Consider the following 20,816-nt stretch of genomic DNA (forward strand, 5'->3'; position numbering starts at 1 on the left):
TCCAATGTACACCTAGTCTCACGGTTGCTGTCAGTATCGATAGACAAAATGCCCAAGATTATTGGATATACACCGCCGTTCCTGTCGCGACCGTCGCCAGGCTCCAGAATCTTCACGGACCCGGAGCCTCAATCGCCTGCCTCTCCCTCCAAACGCACCTCTTACCTCGGCGCCCTCCCTTCGACACAATACCAAGGACCTAGAAGATTGGTCGCCAGCAGGGGGACGGAAGTCTTTACGGTCGTGGGGAATAAAATCAGATGGGCAGACCTCAGCGCAGTTCGGGATGAATGGGAGGACAGCACCCAGTCTGGCACCAGTCGGTTTGGCCAGTCTCGCTCCGACGCAACGGAGGCCACTGGAGACAGCGTCTACAGAGTACGTGGGATCGTTGCCTCATGCGGAAAGATGACGTTGACAAATGTAGACCCTAGCTGTTCCTGTCTATTATCAGATTCGTCAAATTTCGATCTCCCCGTCCGGCCTGTTTCTGGCAATATGTACTGAACATACTGTCCACATCGCAGTGCTTCCAGATCCATCACGGCTGAAGGAGCATGACCGCTCACCATTGAAAGTGAAAACATACCAACTGGGTCCTACGGTCCATGTCATACCAGAATCTCCGCTCGCATCTGTGCTATGGCACCCCTTGGCCTATGCTACTGCTTCCACGGATTGTCTTGTTACGGTTACTGCCGAAGCAGCGGTCCGAGTTTGGGAATTCGACAAGGCAAACGGCTGGTCTCTCGACCGTCCAAAACTGGCCATAGACCTCCGCAAACTCGCCGATGGCGTCTCGTGCGACCAAGACTTTGAGCCGTCTGGCTTCGGCAAAACTCGTGGATTTTCCGTCGATGATTTCGACATGGAGGTTTCTGCCACGTGTTTTGGTGGTCGGGGTAGAGAGGACGAAGATGCCTGGGCGAGCATGACCCTTTGGGTTGCCATGAGGAACGGGGATCTGTACGCTCTGTGCCCACTGCTACCATCGAGGTGGAAGCCAACGTCAACCACTATTCCCTCGCTAACCACGACTGCTGTCTCACGAATGGCGGCAATCAATGACGACGAGACAGACATGGACGAAAGACGGGCCGCGGACCAGCAGTACGAGTGGGTCCAAGAAATCGACAACGAGGAGCCCCAGATTCATCAATCGACGGATAGCCTTGGCGAATTTGAGTTTCGTTTTAGACCGCAGAACCCGAGCGCAATTCCACGCCTTCAAGGGCCTTTTACGATTGTCCCCGAGGAAGATGCTACGGAGATTGAGGTGTCCGATATCCACATATTTCCTGCGAAGCTTGATGAACAAGACCTTTTTGAGGGTGAGGACGACTATGAAATCGACCAGGGACTTGTCCAGCCTATCCCCTTCACAACTATTTGTGTGACCACAGCAGAGAATCAAGTTTGGTTTGCTATTGACCTCGATGGCGTAACAGGACAGTGGCTGCCCAAGAAAGGGAAAAGCACATTCGGGGTGCCTTCATCCGACGCTACAGCCCTTACATTGGTCGATGTCGTGACACTTGACGGATCGGCCACGGATGCTGCAGGTAGTTGGCCCGTTTTCACGCAGGACATTGCCCACAATTATTCAATTTTTGTGACCACCTCGAAGCATGTCTACTCATTGTCCTTGAATGATTGGGTTACTCAGCTAGGTGCCGAACTATCTGGGACTGAACCTGTCGATCCTGGCCTGAGGACTAGGCTGGAAACCCGATGTCAGAGTAGAGTCTGTCTGACCGACAAGTTAATTGAGGTCCGCGAGCCTTCAGAGGCCCTTTCGGCGCCAACCATCATTGACGATACGTCGTTGGGATACTTCCTCCTGACTGCAACTTCGAACGCTCCTTATGGAGTGGTTTTCGACCAGGTGCCTATAGGTACTTCAACTGTCGGCCCTTCACTTACAGATTTCACAATGTCGTCTAGTCATCTAGAATCTCAACTCGCAAATATTCCGAGCTCGCCCATCGAAACGGTTCCTGCGCGAGAGCCATATTGTCCTCCGAAGATCTTCTACTTCAACCAGCATATTCCAATCGATTCCATGCGCCAACGTCTACCACCACATCTCAAAAAAGCCATTTCCGAACGACCTATGCGTTTGAGCCCGGCCATGCTAGAGATTATGACTTTCGCCCACCGCGCGGTCGGTGTGCAGTCTGCTGGACTCGAGAATGCAGCTGCCGAACTCTTCCGGCGGTGTGAGCGCCTCCGAGTCGAACTTGCTGGCCAGGTCAAGCAGATGACCGAACTCGCTCAACAACTGCAGCGTCTTACTGCTAGTACGGAAGAAGATGAAAATGGCAATGTCAAGGAAAGGAAGACGCCCGAGACGAGGATCAAGGAGGCGCGAGAGAGGCAGAGCAAGCTGGTGGCGAGATATGAGGCGCTTAGAAGAAAGGTGGGACGTGTCGGATCGGCGAACAGGGAGCTGAGCTCTAAGGAGCTCGCCTGGATGCATGAGATTGAGAGCCTTGGTCGGAATGTCGGTATTGTTGGTGAGGAGGAGGACGACGAGCAAGAGGGTGGCAGACGAGACACCACTCTCGACAAGCGATTTGCGACGGTATGTCTTTGTCTTTGCTTTGATTCCTCCTTGCCTGGAACACGACTGACAATGAGCTACAGGTCAAACAACTTACTCGTTCCCTGGTAGAAGAGGCTCACGGCATTGAAAAACAGCAGCAACAACCCCCAGCCTCACCAAAAGGTCCCCCAGCCCTGGACGCATCCATATCCTCGATCTCGGCATCATCGATCACGCCATCTATGTCCGCGTCACAAATCACTCTGACATCCCGGCCCAGCGGAGCCGCCGCGTCCCCGAGAAGCTCCAAATTCAGCGGACTGGGTGTTTCCAGCCGACTGCAAAAGGAAGCCATTGCGGATATTATGGCCGCGGTCGAGAGAGAAAGTGCCGTGATCGAGGCGGCCATGAGACGACTCGAGAGACTTAAGATGGAGTATTAGGAGTACTTGTGGACGTGTCCTGATCCGGGGGAGCGTCTCGACTGTGTTGGGGGTATTGCTAGAGCGCTGCATCGAGAGACATAGACCATGGCTAGCTGGCTGCGTATGTAGTTGATCTCTCTCTCTCTCCCTCTCTCCGCTGTGGGAATGCCTGAGCACGAGCTTCAGTTCTGCGACCGTAATTAACTGTAACTGACTGGTCGTGAGTGCCTGCAACTACCTACATCTATCTCACGGGCCGTATGGATAGATAAATAGATAGATACCTGCCAGCCTACTATGGACCGACCGAGACATGGCTGGTTGGCTGGTTGGCTGGCTGGCAGCTGGGGCCTTTTCCTTCCTGCTTCGCTGGTTGCATCGTAGTGCCTCCTCGAATTCTGACGATTTTCGTATATGTATCCTGTATACTCTTATAGCATATATACATATACTCCATCCTCTCTCTATTCTACACGCCACACACATGCCGGGACTTTTTTTTCCAACCAACGACCTCAGTCAGCTAGCATTAACATTCATATCAGCTCGTTCACACGTTCGTGTCCTTTCTCCCAGCCAGCCTGCTTTCTTTTTCTCATGAGTCGGATAATGGTATCCATCTTCCTCTCTTCCTTCCTCTCCCCTTCCTTCTTCTCTTTCCGTCATACCCCTCAAAACCTCACGGTCCTCTCCTCCCCTTTCCTGCTTCGACAGTCATATTCAATCCAGCGCGCGACGCCACTCCCCCTGGGGGCGCCACCACCACCACCGCCGCCGCCACCGGCGGCTTGGCCTCGGCGTAGCGAGAACTCGTCCACGACCCGGCCGACGTTCATGACGTGGCAGCCCTCGTAGCTGATGGCGAAGGCCGGCATTTCGGCGTCGCACAGCGCGAGCGCCGTGGGCAGCGGGTACAGGGACAGCGCGGCGCTGTGGTCCCACAGCTGGGGGCGGATGGACAGGGGAAACGGAGCAAGGTGCGATTGGTCGAGGATGGTCTTGATGAGTTTCCTCGCGGCGTGGATGGAGGGCGGGTTTGATGATGGAGTGGGATCTGACATGGGAACGTGTGAGGTGGCGGTGTGGACGGCTCTGTCGAGGTTCTTCCTCGGGCGATGGTCCAGGTCCATGTCGTCCGCGGACTGCAAAGGGTCTTGATCCTGATTCTGGATGTCTGTTTCTGCATCTTTCTCCTCGTCACCCGCATCGAGCTTCGGGAACATGATGGCACTCCGCCGAAACCGGCCGGTGATATCGTCCCGGAACATCACGATCTCTTCCAACGGTCCAAACAGACTTATCCTCGCGGGGTTCGTCGCCCATATACTCTCTCCTTTTAGTGCGTCTTTCTCTCTCAGTCCGCCATGAACCTCTGTGTTGGCAGTGGTAAACGCTCGTCGAACTCTGCTGGTGAACACCTCTGGCACCCCCTGTCTCGGGAGCAAACAACTCGCCCCGGCCGAGAAGGCACTCACCCACGGGTCGTTGTCCCCTGGCACGAAGACGAACGTTGTGTTCGCCAATAATAGAGGAAACTCTGACAGGACCGACGCCAGAGCGTCGAAATGTTCCTTATATTCGATGCTACCGCCACCCTTGCTGGATCCTGACATGCTCGCCGCCGAGACGAAGTTGCCCATCATCACAATGGAGAAGGGCAGGTCACTTATATGTCCAGAGCTGGAGGTGCTGTAGGATGAGAGAATAGCACGGATTGCTTCCAACGCCCGGGGGTTGTCAAGGTTACACTCCCCCAAGAAGGCGATTTGGCGACGAGGCGGTTCGGTTTCGATCTGGTCATCATCTGGGACATTGATGGTCTGAAAGGAGGTTGGTGGTCTGAAAATACGTCTTTGAATGCGCCGCATCTGATTCCCAAGGGCTTTCTCACTCCCGACACCGAGAAAATCGACCCATCCGAATCCTGTACCCATGCTCGCATGTGTGGTACCTCCTGAGTCCAAGCTAGCCGAGATACCTAAGGATGATGCTCGTCGCTCAGCTGGCGGACCGGCCAATGTATGGGCCACGAAGACCCCTTTGATCTGTCCACCTACACCGGCAGCCGAACCCAGGTTCGAATTGTGGGAGCCGTCTTCCTCGTAAGTTCCTTCCACAAGAATGATCATGCCAGGACAGAACCATACACCATCTTCGGGCACAGGCCGGGCTATTGACAGGTCAAGGGTCACACTCCCGGATAAGTCGGTCAGAGAGAGATCGCCAGCTGGAGAGTGTACCAGCATACCCAACAAGAGATGAGAGCTTCCTGATCGACCGAGGAGGTTTGCGATGGGAGTAATCTTGTAGGCTTGTTGCATTGTCGTCATGCCACTAGCTGAATGCATCAGTCTGGGTGGTCGTGCGGCTGTCGCAAATGATGGAGTTTGGAATGATTCATTCCGCATCAATCGCTGGTGGACGAGGTGGTAACGGTTTCTGAACATTGAGATCCTGTGGTGAACGGAAGGAAGGAGACTGGCTGTGCTGTTCACGGGCTCCATACTTTTCGATGAAGTCGAGTACATCAGTCGCGGCTGGTCAAATGCTGAGATAACCTTCAAGCATGACCGGACATCAAGTTGAGATTGCTCTTCTTCCTCCGCTCGATCTCGAGACTCTTCATCTTCCACGTTCAGGGCCGAGAGTCCTAGGCTTGACTGGCTGATATCTGTGTTGGCATCTGGTCGGCCCGTGGCGAATGAAGCCGCTCGGGACAGATGAGGACTCGGTACTGAACTGTTGCTGCGGGAGAGTTTGCCTGTATCCAGACGCCCGCCTGACATGCATGGTTCTAGAGTCTTCAGGATATTAGACAGCTTTTTCTCGGGCCCATCCTCGACAAGGAGGCCACCTCCGCATTTTTTCCATGCTTTTGCTATCTCGTCCAACACGCGTTCTGCGAGGCCTTCCTCTCGCCAGCCACTGCCACAAAATTTGCCGATGAATGTCGAGAGCAGCCCGAGACCCGAAGATGTCAGGGTCAGGTTGTGTTTCTTCGTGAGGGTCCTGAAAGCGACAGGTCTGAGGGTTTGAGGGGGGAGGAGGATCGGCAAGACGGTCGGAGCGCTATGTGTCGTTGTACTGGTGTTCAATTGAGCCGCAAAGGGCTTCGCAACTTCTTTGGGTCGGCTCTTGATCGGGTATGCTGGCGTAGCGAAGCCCGGCGATGAGGAGAGTATTTGTTCTTCGGCCTGTAGGTTCGACCCAGCCTTGTATGTCCGCGCAGGCAGTCCAGGTGTTGACATAGGCTCTTCCATGGTTGCATTGAATGAACAGGGTGTGCAGTGCGCAGTGATGAGAATGAAAGTAGGAGAAAGTTGAGCCTCGACGCGTAAACAAATCACTTTACGCGTGCCGCGTTTGGAGACGGCGAGGTGACGTGACTTTCCCTCCCACATTGTCGCTTTTCCCTCAACTCTCCAACGCATTCCCTTCACTCCTCGTTACCTTTCATCCTCACATCATCGCATTTTTTTGTACTCACCTAACTCACATTCACTGCGCGTGATGGCGACCACTGCTGAGGAACCTCCCAAGCCCGACTCAGAGCGCACCAAGCAAGAGCAGTTGACGGAGCTTATCGCAAAGGCGACGGCCGAATATGCCGTCAAACACTACTCGGAGGCAGCCGAGCTGTACTCTCAGGCGACGGAACTCCAAGCGGAGCTCAATGGCGAGATGGCACTCGAGAACGCCGATCTGTTATACTCCTACGGAAAATGCCTGTACTTTCTAGCGCAGCAAACAAGCTCTGTCTTGGGCGGCACGGCGGCATCAGCACAATTATCCTCGAACAAATCTCAAAAGTCTGGGAAGAAGAGAAAGACGAATGGCGCGGCGAAGGCAGGAGGATCTACAAACGGAAACAGCGCCGGCGAAAGCTCCAAGTTGATTGCTGCGATACCCGAGGAGACGGTGCCCAATGTGGGTGACGTTGTCCCCAAAGAAGACGTACAACCTCAAGAGACCACTGCAGACAAGCCCTATTTCCAAATCTCTGGCGATGCCGAAGGTTGGGATGATTCGGATGAGGATGCGGATGAGACAGATCAGGACGATGAAGCCGCTGAAGAAGAGGACGATGACTTTGCCACATCCTACGAGCTTCTGGATTTGGCGCGCATTCTGTATCTCAAAAAGTTGGAACAGAGCCAGGAACATGCATTGGAGGACTCTGACAAAGGGAAATACGTGGCGTCCATAGATCTCACACCAGAGGTCAAGGCACTCAAGACCCGTGTCGCGGACATCTATGATCTGCAATCAGAAGTATCTCTGGAAGGGGAGAAGTACTCGAATGCCGTCACAGATCTCAAGGCATGCCTCGCCCTGAGGGAGGAGCTTGAACCTCCGGAGTCGAGCATCCTGGCCGAATGTCACTACAAGCTCAGTTTGGCACTTGAGTTCAGTTCTCAGACACAGCAGCATGACGAACAGGGAAACCCGACCGGCGAAGTGCAGGTCGATTGGGATATCCGGAACGAAGCCATCGCACAGCAGGAGAAAGCGATTGACTGCTGCAAATTGCGCGTCTCTAAAGAAACGGCTGCACTGGACAAGCTCGATGCAGGTCCCCAAAAAGACAAGGTTATGGCTCAGATCGAGGACGTTCAGGACATGATTGCGGAAATGGAAGTGCGCCTGGCAGAGCTTCGCAAACCACCCGTCAGCGTCAAAGAGGAGTCGGAAAGTCAGATGAGAGCACAGATTTCGGGAGTATTGGGCAGTTTGTTGGGCAGCGGCGCATCCGAAGAAGAGAAGAAGGAGAAATTGGCTCAAGTGAGCCAGACAGCGACTGATGTGTCGGGGCTCGTCAAGCGCAAGAAGCCAAAGAACACTCAAGCCAACGGAGGGGACAGTGGCTTCGGATCTTCTGCTTCGACTCCAGCAGCGTTGCCGCCGACGGCAGAAGGATCCAACCTGGGCAAGCGCAAGGTGGAATTTGTGGACGAAGTGGAGGGGACTGACAACGGGAAGAAGGCGAAGGTCGAGGATGCTGAGGACTCGGGACATTGATGGACCTGCAAGAGGATTTTTCAACGCGGAAGAGATACCGCTGCCACTGTTCGCAGCAGCAGAAGAAGGCCGGCCTCTACAATCTTGATGACCTGACTCTAATTTGCCCATCACTTCTTATGCACAATAGCCATAGCCTCGACCTCATACAACCAATTCGGCGCCGCCAGCGCAGCGACACCTACCAGGGTGCTCGGCGGACGGTGGCCGGCCATGAACTTGGAATAGGCCTCGGAACGCGACGTGTCGGTGGGATCCAGGTTGACGACGAACTGGGTCATCTTGACGATGTCGGCGGGCGTGGCGCCCACGGCGGCCAGACACCGGCCCAGATTCGCCAGGGCTATCTCGACCTGGCCGATGAAGGACTCGGGCGCGGTCTTGGTGGCCAGGTCGACCCCAATCTGGCCGGCTATCGTGACCAGGGTGCTCGTGTCTGAGAGGGGCGTGAGTTGGACGTGGGAGTAGGTAGGGCGTGGAGGGGGGACGTCGGGCGGGTTGATGAGTTGGATCGACATCTTGAGTGGACGCGAGGGTAGGAAGTGTACTGGCAATGACAATGGCAATGCAGCTTGCGATGGGATGTTTTCATGTACTGAGGCAACAGAGAAGAGAACTGCTGGTGGTGATGGAACTGTACCTCGTATATACAGTTAGTTGTACCCCTCGGTCTATCAATCCAGCAGGGAGTGGGTTATGTAAGCTCCGTATCATTCTTACCCCACCGGATCACGGAAATGTCCGTATCGTATTTTACGGCGAACATGCCACGTCGGAATAACTCATTATCCGAGTGATACTTAATAGTTGAGGGGATCCCCTGGCCATGAAACCCCCCAAGCGGTTATACAGAGGCCAGATCCACCGAGTCCACCGTATCTGGACGCTTGGAGCTGTCCTCTTGAAGTATTATGCTCCCACGTGCTTCAATGCCTATTGACGGGGTAGAATGCCAGGTCTGCCACGGCGTCAAGATGGTAAGCATAAGCAGGCAGAGATCAGGCGTTCGGCCTGGGGTATGGGGGATGAGATGCGTGAAAGGCGGGTACAAACAGTATTACGTGGACTTACAGTAATTGTATCCTGCGTGGCTGTGTGGCTGTGTGGCTGCCGGTGCAGATGCGGGTGCGGATGGGGGATGACCCCCGTAATTCAACTGTAATGACTGCATAAACGCGGGGTTTTTCTTCGCGCCCGTTTTTCGCCCTGCTCCTCCTCGCGTTCTAGACGCCGACCAACTTGCTTTCTCACTCCCTTTCTCACTGGCACCTCGGGATCCGGTATCTTGCAGCATCATTTGACCCTTCCGTGTTATCTCCTGGCTCTACACTCCGATATTGGTTCCCCACTGCTCGATTTTTTGCTCCTTGCATGTCGCGACAACTCCCTCGGTGGACCTCTTGAGCCCCGTGCCAATGTCCACTTACACTGCTGTCCAGACCTCTCCTACCGTCGCCTCCGAAGATAGAAATTCCTCTATCTCAGGGAGTGATGTCGAGAACGAGGATGGCAACGCCGACAATACGCCGGAGAATGGCACCACCACGAGCAAAAAGAGGAAGAGGCTCGTGAAAATCTCGTAAGAACACACCTCGCCATCTTCGAGTTCGCGTGGACACTAATTTGTCGCTCCTCAAGCTGTGAGCTCTGCAAGGTTCGTGGGATTAGCCTCGAGACTGTTCGAGCGCAGTGTTATTGACTCAGTGAGAGCAGGCCCGGAAGGTCAAGTGCGACAGAGCAGAGCCTGCTTGTGGCTGGTGTGCGCGCAACAATCGAACATGCGTCTACAAAGAGCGACAGAAGCCCGGTCTTCGCGTGGGCTACGGACGCGAGCTCGAGGAGAAGATCAATCGCCTCGAAGCTCTGCTCCAGGTCATGGGTCGCCGACTCGAGGAACACATCGCCGAACATGGGGACTTCTCAACCCATCGACCGGGCTCCGTTCGCATGTCTCACCAGCCCCAATCTGCGTCGTTCAACGCGTACGCTCAGAACGATCCTCGCCCTTCGACCGCCAGTATTGTTTCCCAAGACACTCCTGGTTCTGATCCCCGATGGCCCGTCGCCAATGCCTATGAACGAATGCAGTACCCCCGAGCCCAGGATGCCATGTCCATCCGATCCGTTGTGGACAATGGCGGCCACGAGCTAGTGGCCCCAAGCGAGAGAGCGAACTCGGCAGCTTGGTATCCAACCTCGACGCCGGCGCCATCGATGCCAGACTCGGAGCTACCTCCATACGACTTGCTATATACCTTGGTCGATCTCTATTTCAAGCACGTCAACCCCTGGTCCCCAATCCTGGACCGTAAGGCCACGTTCGATGCCTTCTTCGGCTCACAGTCAATGAACGATGCTGACAAGGTGCTCGTGCACGCGATTGTCGCCACTACCATGCGTTTCTCCAAAGACTCACGCCTGACTCCGGAGTCAAGGAGACAGTTCCACGAGATCTCCAGACAGAAGATTATGATGTATGCTCTTGACCACCCGAACGTACGCGCCCTCCAGGCGCTGGTGATCCTTGCGGTCGACGTGCTCGGGACCTCAAACGGCCAACAGGGGTGGAATTTACTAGCTCTCATCACGCGCAACATCGTCCAGCTGGGGCTGGATGTCGAGAAGGGCGCATACCTCGAGTCCAGCACTTATCCGTCGGCGACGCTCCTTCAGGCCGCACAACCCCAATCCTGGATTGAAAATGAAGAGCGCCGCCGTCTGTGCTGGATGACATTCATTCTTGACAGATACGCAACCGTCGCTACCGCAGACACCTTCACCCTGGACGAAAGGGAGATGGACCGGTGTCTCCCGTGTCGGTACGACCTCTTCTCACGAAACGAACCTGTTGAGACACGGTGGCGTCGACGAGGCGCACCCGCGGAATTGATCGTCAACAAACCAGAAAACCTGGGGAGTTTCTCCTACCACTGTGAAGTCCTCGGGATCCTCAGTCGTATCCATCGATTCCTCCACCAACCTCTCGATATCACCCGCCATTCCGACATACAGCGCTGGCGTGAAACCTACCGTGAGCTGGATGGCGAGTTGAACGATTGGCTGCAGAACTTGCCGGGTGAGTATGGGAAAATCTCTCAGCTCTGCCACTCGGACCCTGGGAGCAGGATCTCCAACTGGATCATGCTTCATGCGGCGTTTGTCACGTCTGTTATCCGTCTGCATTCTTCCGCCGCTTACCCCACGATCAAATCTCCTGTCTTCACACCTTCGTACCATGCCATCCAACGTTGTTTGGGCGCCGTGGAGAGCTTGAGGGAGATTGCCCAAGACGTCATGAATACTGGCATGCTTGCACTTCTTGGCCACCCGTTTGCTTTTGCGCTGTGGGTTTCCGCGAGGCTGCTGCTCGTCCATGCAGCGACCATGGAGTGCGAGGTGGACCCGAAAATCATGTTCTTTATCTCCACTCTGGAGCAGATGGGACGGCACTGGCAGGTTGCTGGGGACTACGCTAGAATCTTGAATGATGTAGTGCAAGAGGGAAGCAATGGCTCCGGTCGGACATTCACCGCCATGAGAAGGTAAGTATCTTGGGACTCCTAAGCGCTCTTCAGCCCAAACGAAACTGACACTCAATTCCCAGATGTGCCTACGAATTAAACCTCCTGACCTCGCAACGTCCTCGTTCCGTCCTTGATACCGTTACCACGCACAACTCGTCGCAAAGCGAACTCGAATTCCTGGAGGTCTTTGACTTTTTCAACTACCCTCGATTGAACGCCATCGCGGGTAACAACGCCTTTGATCCATCTGTGTCGGTCACGAATCAGAACCAAACGACGCCGACGCAGGGCCAAACGTCGAACTCTCGAGCCACACCAGCTTTCGTCATCCCGAATCCGGAGAGCGATTGGTTGATATTCAAGCCGCCATACGAGTAGATGCGCCTTCAGCAGGGTGGCCGCTTGACTTGCCCAACCGTCCTAAGGTGACTCGGCAGTTGCAATGCCTCCGATATAGCCGAGTTGACATGTACATGTATCTGCTGCGCGACAGACGATGAGGCAGCCTTCTGCTCATCTTCGAAATCTCCACTTGGGTCTGTTCTGCTGCTCTCCACCCCTCTGATCGATACGCTTTCGCTTCGTTGCTGATCGGCCCCGACCGTCTGCATCCTGGATGGCGAGCGTCGACGAAGTCCCCACCACAGATCGTGTCTTTAAGAGAGTTCTTGAAGAGATGGCTGGGAGTGTTCGGTAGGACATGAAAGCCTTACTTCAGCAAGCCGACCGTCCCCCACCACCATATGTTAGGCAGATCATGTGGTGGCTGCAAACCAGGTCCCATCATGAAGAACCTCGTGTTCTCTTCGAGCTGTCCAGCGGCGACAGCGTGAAACTCAGCTGATAACGTCAAAATGTAAAGATAACCGGAGTCAGAACCTCGGACAGACCATGACAGCTGCCGAGCCGGCTGAAATCAATCTTACGGCTGCTCCTTCACGTCGTCTGGCGACTAGAAATGAGCTGTGGGGTCATGATCCAGCTCGACAGCTGAGCGAACAGCGAGACGGGCTCGAATCCCACGAAGAAACGGAACTCGAGGCCTCCGCGGACCTCGTGATGAGCACGGCGGGTTTCTGAATTTTCTCTGCCGATGTCCTGCCCCGGCAAGACCGCAAAGGGTCTCACGACACACAGGTTTACATAGTCCTATACTGAGAGAGCCCAAAGGACAAGTAAGAAGCACGGAACTGTGATAGCGGCGGCGACGGCGACGGCGACGACGAAAATACACGACCGCTTTTTCGTGACGCCAAATCAAGAAGCCGGCACGATCGGCGACATCTGTGGTATGGTCGTCCATGCCAGCGCCGAGTTTCACAGTGTAGGAAATGAGAAAATCCACATCAATGCCGCGAGGACAGCAAGAAGCCGGTATGACCAGCGACATCTGTCGTATGCGCGAATGAGGAAACGGAATGCAGATAGACATACCGAAGAGGTAAAGCAAGCGACTGTAAACACTTGGCCAGGAATGAAGAAACTCGACCAACTACATAAGACAACAGAGTTAGTGCAAACGAAGCTTCTTCTTCTCCTTCTTCTCCTTCTTCTCCTTCTTCTCCTTCTTCTCCTTCTTCTCCTTCTTCTCCTTCTTCTCCTTCTTCTCCTTCTTCTGCTCCTCCGTCTAGAAATCTCATAACCGTGGCCGAAATCTAACAACCATCTATGCATGAATGTCCTCGGCCCATTCCGACCCTCCTTCCAGCTAGCCAGCTATAGCTATTAGAACTACGCCAACGCCCCATGCGGTGCCCTGCAGATGGCGAAGCCGCCGAACTGGAGCACACTGGCGCCTACAAACAGATCGTTGAACACGTGTGCGGCCGTCATGAAACTCAGATTTGACCCGTCGTCGAAGTAGATCAGCTCGGGGGTATAGTTGGTCGCGCGCCGGAGACGCAGCGCCGCCGCCGGCACCAGGAAGTCTTTGCCCAGAGCGCGGACGTTTTCGAGGTACGCCGGCAGGTCTTCCAGAGTGGGGAAGACTGGGAACGAGTGAGTTCGTGGCCACTGGGCAGAGTTCTGCGAGAAGGGACGTATGGGTAGATGAATAGGCTGGCCTTACCTGCGACGATGAGGTCACCTGTGCTGGGGACGATGTTGATGTTGTCCGCGGCAGCTCCGAGGTCCTTGCCATTGTGAGTACGTGGATTGACAAGGCAACTGACCCTTTTCTGTGTTCCTCGATCTGGACAGGGCAGCAGATAATGGGACAGAGGCTCACTCACCACCGTCTGTAGATACGTCAAGCTCTTGTCCCCCTGAATCTCGAACACCGTGACGGTTCCATTCTTCGAGTCGCCGACATACAGACGATCTTCCCACACGTTGATACCGTTGGCGCCGGGGAAGGTGCCCGACACCTGTCTGCAGCGGATGGTGGTGGAGTCCTGCTTTGGGGGAAGGGGAGGCAATGCATAAGTGAGCAGATTGATTGCACATAAAAGTTCAAGCCGGGCAACAGTAGCGACGGGGAGACGGAGAGCCTACATACGTCTGCTTCTGCTTCTGCTTCTGCTGCTGCGTTGCAGTATTGGACATTGGTCGCCCAGCTGAATGGACCGAGCATCTCCTCCACAGTCCGCAGCGGACCCCCGGCGAAGTAGTGGTCGTTGGTGACGAAGAAAGCCCTACAAAAGGAAGACAGGGAGGAAAGTCAGCTTTCCCTTGCGATCGAGGGAGGATGAATGACGGGTCAGCACAAGGGCAGGCATTACAAAGGTCCCGTCGCGGCGACTCCATTGGCCGTCTTGATGTTCGGATGCTTGATGTTCTTCACCAGCTCGACTACGTCCGACCCGAGCGTGTGCGCGAAGACGGCAATCGAGTCACCACTGCGAGCATGGTTGACTGCGAAGATATGGATCTAGCCCACGACGAGAGTCAGCCACGGTCCGTCCTCTGCTTAACACGCAGTGTCCAAGGAGAAAGTCTGATCTGATCTAACCCGAGAAGGATCTTCCGGGAGCGGAAAGATGTCGATGCCATGGGTGATGAAATCGCCTTCGAGGCCTTCGATCCGCAACTCGGTGGTCACGCCGGTGTCCAGATCATGCTTGAACAGCTGCTCGCGGAAGGAGGACTCGGCGCGACGCGACACCGTGCGCACGCCGGCGCAGGGGTACCAATGGGTCCTCTCGACGGGGTCACCGCAGGACAAGAAGGCCGTGTGCGAGGGGAAATGGATCTTGACGTCCTCGCACGCGTTGGCCGCCCGGACGACCTGGCAGTCGTGGTTGTTGAGCGCCGAGCTGTTCGCCCAGCGCACAAGGCGGGTCTTGTCGATCTCCACGCGCCCGACGAGCGTGGCGAGCTGTGGGGTTTGGTTGTACAGGAGCAGCGAGAGCAGGGGGACAAGGAGCAGAGACACGCGGAGGATGCTGGACATGATGGGGTCAATTCCAGCTTTGGGTCAGTCAGTCCGTCTCTCAGTCACCGACTCAGATGCATGGAAAACAAGAGCCTGGAAGGATGTTGATGCCAGCTATGTGAAGCGATGTTGCGGAGAAGAACGACTCGCCTCGACGAAACGGCGAGACGATTCCTTACCGAGGTCGATAGCCTATGACAAGCTGCGGGAGCTGCTGATCGACCAGACCAACCTTCGTATCATTTCTGACTCCTTGCATATTGTGAAGCTGGATAAAAAAGAGAAGGTGTTGGAACTTGGAAGCATATGTAGTCTCTGCAGGTCAGCAATGCCGAGGAATTGTTTCTCGAAGAACCAATGTTCCCTCAACCAATACATTCACTGCGATGGCTGGTCTTTGCTCATACACTTCGTATTCCAGCTTGAACAGGAAAGGATATCGGCTTGAGGTTGAGGGAGCAATGTACCACTTTCTGCAATCCGCTCTGACATTTCCCAGTCGTCTAGCTCAAACTCATCACGATGCTACGTCGCTTGCAGCACGGATAGGCACAGCTCCGGCCGACTCGTGTCTGGATGAAATCCTTCTCGAAGCTTGCTTGATACTTTCAGTCCCCCCGAGCCATCATGTCAGCACATATGATGTTGCAGGGGACCACAGCATGGTACAGACATAAGCCAAGAGGACATGGGAGATTGAATATGACTGTTTGAGGGCCAACAACATCCATGTGAAGTGGTGGTGCTGCGTGACGAAGAGACCAAATAGGCAACGTGGGGCTCTCCACATTGTGGGATCAGTATACAGTATGTGAGTATGTATATGGATTGGGGTAAAGACAAAGGATACGGCAATGTCACGACAACTCCTGACGAGGCTGGCACCAAGAAAGTGTGTTGGGCTCTTGACCAAGATAGCCGACATCAGATACCCTACTCACCCCCCAACTCAGTCGCCATGTCGACAGTCACAGTGGAACATCCTTCCATCGGGTCGGTCAAGGGCCGTGAGGGCGACGGGGTGTATCAATTCCTCGGGGTCCAGTATGCCACCCTCGCCGACAGGCTTGCGGAAGCTCAAGTCAAATCAACATACGAAAGTCCAGTCGATGCCACAAGTCACGGGTAATGGGGCCGCTCTCGCCACTGAAGTCGTGGAGATACTGACAACGATCCTATTACAAGGCCCTCCTCGTTCTCTCCCCCGAACGGATACGACAATGAGATGCTGTTTATCCAGAAATCGATGCCGAAGCCACCCATTGTGCATTCGGACTTGGGGTGCTTGAATCTCAACATCACGGTGCCGAAAGGCCAGAGTGGCGTCGTCGATCTCACACGGCAGAAGCTGCCCGTGTTTATCTGGATGCACGGTGGAGGCTTCGTGGTCGGGGCAAACTCCTGGCCGCACTACGACCACGCCAAACTCGTCAAGCTGGCCCGTGACAATGGAGTTCCTGTGATCGGTGTGGGCATCAAGTACGTCTCTATATACTTCCCTTGCCCCAACAACCAGACTCCCAGAGCCACACCGAAACCTGTGTGCGGACACTGCTGAACAGAAAAACTAGCTTCCGCCTCGGTTTTCCAGGCATGTTGACTTCAGAGGAGTTGCGCCAGCGGGGGTACAAGCCCAACAACGGACTTCGTGACCAGCAAGCTGCTTTCCGTTGGGTCAAGCAGCACATTGCCGGGTTTGGCGGCGATCCGAACAAGATCACCGTGATAGGCGAGAGTGCCGGAGCAGGTATGGACGACGGGGGCAACAAGGCCTTGTGTAACTTCAGAGACGGTGGAATTTGCCCAGCTGACACAGAGAATCTCACAGTCGCGACCACGTTGCATCTCTATTCCAAGGAGGCGCTCTTCAACCGCGCGATAGCCACGGGGGGCTCTTGTCTTCTCGTGCCCGTGTTCCCTCCAGAGGTCCAAGAACACACGTACCAGCAGCTTCTCTCCATTCTGGGGCTGGACAAGCTCGATGCGGAAGAACGGATCCAAAAACTCTTGACGCTGCCGATGGACGAGGTGATCGCGAAACTGCCGCCGTCTGTCACATTCTTACCTACAGTGGACGGGGACATTATTCCCGTACAGCCGACATTTGCAGAGGTCGCCGATAGAACAGATCAGAGCATGCCCGGCAAGCAGTGGTTGGAAGCTTTGATGATCGGACACAGCGAATTTGATGTAAGTCTGAACAAGCTCTCTTTGATCGGGCTTGAACGATCCCATGTTGTTCCTCTCACCCGGTACTCACCTTCTGTCTAGGCCTCCGTGCTTGGGTTCATGCTGGGCCACCTGAAATCCGGGATCCGGGAAAAGTTCCCGGCGTCCCTCCGATCCTCTCTCTCAGCCACGCCCGAGATTGCAGAGTCCCTGCTGGCCGCCTACGGCTTCAACGACTCGACGCTGGACGACGACGAAGCCGCGTTCGTGAAATTCCTCGAGCTGGTCAACGACATCAGCTTCTTCGGCGCGACCACGAGCTTCGCCCGCGGCTGGCCCCTCTCGCCCGCCGCCGAACCCAAGATCTTCCCCTTCTTCTTCAACGAGCCCAACCCCTGGCCGGGCGCCTACCCCGGCCGGGCGACCCACGTGCTCGACGTCGTGTTCCTGTTCCAGAACCACAACCAGAACCTGCCGCCCGCGCAACGGGCCGCCGCCGAGGCGTTCGGGTTGGACGTGGTCCGGTTTGTGGCCGGGCAGGCGCCGTGGGCCGGGTACACGCCCGAGAAGAGGGCCGCGAAGGTGTTCGGCCCGTCCACGGGCAACGAAGCTCGGGCGACGGCGAGGGTGATTGAGGACGCGGAAGCCCCGGAGACGGGGCGAGGCAAGGCGATCTTGGACATTGGGGACAAGGTGGGGTTTGACAAGTTGAACGAGGCGGTAGGCAGGTTCAGGATGGGTCTCTGAGAGGGGAAGGGGGATTATAGCAGCACGGACGGCATGGCGTGGGGATAAACCTGCTTGATGTATACGGCGCTCCCTGAAATCGCGCCTCACCCACCCACCCACCGAACCCCCCTTTTTGGGCGCCGCCCGAGTCTCAGCCTCGCCGGGTCCTTGGGGTAGTTGGGGACACACACACACACAAGTCACCGATACATAGTACACGTCGAACATACAATAGGGAGTTAAACGCCCACGTGGATCTCTCCCACCCGTTTCTAGCCTTGTGGACCGCAGTTTATGTATTGTGCCTCGCTCGCTAAGCCCGCTCCACCCGAAGGAGGGAGAAGACCGCTTCTTTTACGGTGGCACCGTGGCAGTTGACCACGTGGGAGATCATGCCCGGCCGGCCTCCCGCGCGGCCATGGATGTGGGATCAAAGTTGAGAGAGACCCTTTTCGCCTTGGGGTTGTGCGGCGGTGGATGTCCTCTAGAATCCATTGTTTTGAAATAGCACAGTACAGTACACACAGCATCTAGGGAGGGAATCGGGAGGGAGCGGGAGGGAAATCAATGTACATGTGCCATTGTCCGGGTATTATTTGTGAGAACGGTCAAAATGCTCGCTCGCTATGTGCTATTACGGTTCTCAGAATCCCGAAACATAGACCCGCCCATCTTACCGTATAGCGTGATGACGGAGGGCGCGGGAAAGTGGAGATAGATGGCATTTTCCTATCCCCTTCTGTCAATCTCGAAGGGGGGACTATCGTGAGCAAACCATGTCAGTTGTCACCGGACATGGTGCCTCATGACTAGCGTCGCAACTCTCCCTAACAATGTGATGCGACGCAACAAACGCAATGCATGCAGACAGAGAGGCTACTCCTCGTGGGTCCGGATATGCATCTTCTCGAGCAGGTTATGCCTCGCCCAGTAGCTGCGGTACTTCTTGCCCAGGAAGAACATGAAGGGTAGGGTGGCGATGAGGGCGAAGGCAACGCCGCCCCAGACGTAGAAGGCGTGCTGGGGCCCGACCTGGGCGGTCCAGTTGTTGACAAAGTAGCTGAAGCCATACAGGATGAGGTTCTTGACGGCCATGCTGGCGATGAAGATCTCGTTGGCCATGCCACGGTACGCGTCCAGCGCGTAGTTGGACGTGCCGATGCACAGGAACATCACCCCGAACAGCATCAGGCCGTGCACGGTAGCGCACGCGTAGGGGGACTTGCCCTCGGACACCAGGTGCCCGAACAGCATGAGGCCCGCGCCCGAGCACACGCCCAGCACGCACGGGATCAGGCGGTACTCGGGCTCGTAGACGCCCCGGTTGCGGCGCGCACACCACTTGATGAAGGGGTCCGAGAGCGTGCCCATTATGACGGACCCGAGGATGCCGCCCACGAACGGGCCCAGCGAGAGGTAGCCGATGCTGGCCGGGCTCAGGAGGTAGGGCGGCGGCGCGAAGAGCTGGGCCAGGCAGAACGCGATGACCACGTACAGGACCACGTACATGGAGTTGATGATCAGGATCCACAGGACGGCGAGGTTGAGGACCACGGCGAAGGGCGCGAGGAGGAGCTGGAAGAAGTTCTCATTCGAGTAGGTGCCGCTGAAGATGGCCAGTTCCTGTATCCACGTCTTCTTGTGGTAGACACGCGCCTCGTCCGAGGCCGGAGTCGTCGTCGCGCCCGTCTCCTCCGCGTGGGTGGCCACGCCGGGTTTCTCCATGTTCAGTTTCTCCTGGTACTCGAGCGCGGCCAGGTCCTGGAGGTTGTCGTTCTTGACCTCGTCGATCTCGTAGCGCCGATCGCGGACGTAGCTGGTCTCGGGGACGAACAGGAACTGGAGGATGGTCTGGATCCCGCCGAACAGGACCAGGAGGTAATAGCTGCAAGAAATCAGACCCGCATTGCCAGACTCGAGGCTCAAGTTGGATGGTTTGAAAGAAATGGGCAAATATAAAAGAAAATAAAAACTTACAGCCATCGCCATCCGATATTCGACGCAATCGGGCCCGCAACCACACCGGTCAAATTCGAGATGCCGGCCAGGATGAAATTGATGCAGGACGCGTAGATGCCACGCTCGTGGACGAAAAACATATCGCTGATCAGGGTGAAGACCAGAGATTCGTAGGGCGCGATGGCGAACCCCTGCAGGATCCGCGAGGTGAGCACGCCCTGGTAGGTGTCGACGCACGAGCCCACGATGTCGGCGATGAGGCAGAAGACGGACGCGAACAGGAAGATGGGCCGGGTGCCCCATTTCCGCGACAGGGCCGAGAATAGGGGTCCCGTCACGCCGATGACCAGCGTCTGGTAGCCCGAGCTCAGCACGAGCTTGGGGATGGTGGTGTTGATCTCGATGGACATCTCGTAGAAGGCCGAGTTGAGCATGGCGCTCACCACGGCGGCGTAGAGGATCGACCCCCAGCAGGTGATGCCCAGGGCCGTGAGTTTCTTGGTGTACGGCCAGTTAAGTGGGTCGTTGGGATCGTTGGAAGGCTGTGGCACCAGCACGATGTGCGCATTGCGCCCCGTGCCATGTTTGAGGCCGCCAGTCACGTCCTGCGAATGCGCGGCGTCTTCTTCGAGTATGACGGTGCCGGGGACGTGCGGCAGCTTCGTGTCGTCGAGAATTCCGAGGAACGGCATCTTGAGTGGCTGGATATGCTGATCCGGTCGGCCCTGGGGAAGACAGAAGGGAAAAAAAAGGTGAGATGGAGCTTGAGAGCGGAGGGAAGGCGCGGAGTTCGGCCGTCTCTTATAAGTTGGGATTCTCTCTGAGTATATCCTAATAGCAGAGGCTCCCTTGACCCAAACAGAGCTCCCTCCCACCCCCAGGTCGCCGGTGGACGGAAGCCTTGGGAGCAGTTTACAAAGAGATTCCCCGACATCAGATACGCCCCGGTGGCTGATCTGTGGTCTGTGATTGGCCAGGAGGTCCCACAGCCCCATGCGCCCCACGTTCTCCAACCTCCCGCCGCTTTTCCGTTTACGGACAAACCTGGAGAGGTATCTGGGGTCACTATTAAT

At 55.8% G+C, this 20,816-nt stretch overlaps 8 protein-coding genes across 8 annotated transcripts; 4 read left to right on the top strand and 4 right to left on the bottom strand.

Moving 5' to 3' along the window:
* Positions 1-48: 48 nt before the first annotated feature.
* AYL99_11233 (hypothetical protein) lies at positions 49-2,988 on the top strand (the record flags this gene model as incomplete). The annotated part of the gene is made up of 3 exons (XM_018842739.1): positions 49-378; positions 428-2,584; positions 2,647-2,988. The coding sequence occupies 3 exons, from the start codon at positions 49-51 to the stop codon at positions 2,986-2,988; spliced, it is 2,829 nt and encodes a 942-aa protein (XP_018688152.1).
* A 653-nt stretch (positions 2,989-3,641) lies between these two features.
* AYL99_11234 (hypothetical protein) lies at positions 3,642-6,230 on the bottom strand (the record flags this gene model as incomplete). The annotated part of the gene is made up of 1 exon (XM_018842740.1): positions 3,642-6,230. One exon carries the CDS (start codon positions 6,228-6,230, stop codon positions 3,642-3,644), a length of 2,589 nt encoding a protein of 862 aa, XP_018688153.1.
* A 250-nt stretch (positions 6,231-6,480) lies between these two features.
* AYL99_11235 (hypothetical protein) lies at positions 6,481-7,989 on the top strand (the record flags this gene model as incomplete). The annotated part of the gene is made up of 1 exon (XM_018842741.1): positions 6,481-7,989. One exon carries the CDS (start codon positions 6,481-6,483, stop codon positions 7,987-7,989), a length of 1,509 nt encoding a protein of 502 aa, XP_018688154.1.
* Positions 7,990-8,099: 110 nt separating this feature from the next.
* AYL99_11236 (hypothetical protein) lies at positions 8,100-8,507 on the bottom strand (the record flags this gene model as incomplete). The annotated part of the gene is made up of 1 exon (XM_018842742.1): positions 8,100-8,507. The coding sequence occupies one exon, from the start codon at positions 8,505-8,507 to the stop codon at positions 8,100-8,102; it is 408 nt and encodes a 135-aa protein (XP_018688155.1).
* An 897-nt stretch (positions 8,508-9,404) lies between these two features.
* Positions 9,405-11,891, top strand: AYL99_11237 (hypothetical protein; the record flags this gene model as incomplete). Its single annotated transcript, XM_018842743.1, has 4 exons — positions 9,405-9,568; positions 9,628-9,643; positions 9,703-11,531; positions 11,594-11,891. The coding sequence occupies 4 exons, from the start codon at positions 9,405-9,407 to the stop codon at positions 11,889-11,891; spliced, it is 2,307 nt and encodes a 768-aa protein (XP_018688156.1).
* A 1,132-nt stretch (positions 11,892-13,023) lies between these two features.
* On the bottom strand, positions 13,024-14,904 carry AYL99_11238 (hypothetical protein; the record flags this gene model as incomplete). Its single annotated transcript, XM_018842744.1, has 7 exons — positions 13,024-13,140; positions 13,314-13,501; positions 13,582-13,645; positions 13,745-13,906; positions 14,011-14,146; positions 14,234-14,382; positions 14,464-14,904. 7 exons carry the CDS (start codon positions 14,902-14,904, stop codon positions 13,024-13,026), a joined length of 1,257 nt encoding a protein of 418 aa, XP_018688157.1.
* Positions 14,905-15,844: 940 nt separating this feature from the next.
* Positions 15,845-17,802, top strand: AYL99_11239 (esterase/lipase; the record flags this gene model as incomplete). The annotated part of the gene is made up of 5 exons (XM_018842745.1): positions 15,845-16,011; positions 16,072-16,365; positions 16,458-16,633; positions 16,715-17,076; positions 17,158-17,802. 5 exons carry the CDS (start codon positions 15,845-15,847, stop codon positions 17,800-17,802), a joined length of 1,644 nt encoding a protein of 547 aa, XP_018688158.1.
* An 858-nt stretch (positions 17,803-18,660) lies between these two features.
* AYL99_11240 (hypothetical protein) lies at positions 18,661-20,435 on the bottom strand (the record flags this gene model as incomplete). The annotated part of the gene is made up of 2 exons (XM_018842746.1): positions 18,661-19,669; positions 19,762-20,435. 2 exons carry the CDS (start codon positions 20,433-20,435, stop codon positions 18,661-18,663), a joined length of 1,683 nt encoding a protein of 560 aa, XP_018688159.1.
* Between the last annotated feature and the right edge of the window lie 381 nt (positions 20,436-20,816).

This window comes from Fonsecaea erecta, assembly GCF_001651985.1.
Source record: "Fonsecaea erecta strain CBS 125763 chromosome Unknown Scaff13, whole genome shotgun sequence".
NCBI classification, from domain to species: Eukaryota; Fungi; Ascomycota; class Eurotiomycetes; order Chaetothyriales; family Herpotrichiellaceae; genus Fonsecaea; species Fonsecaea erecta.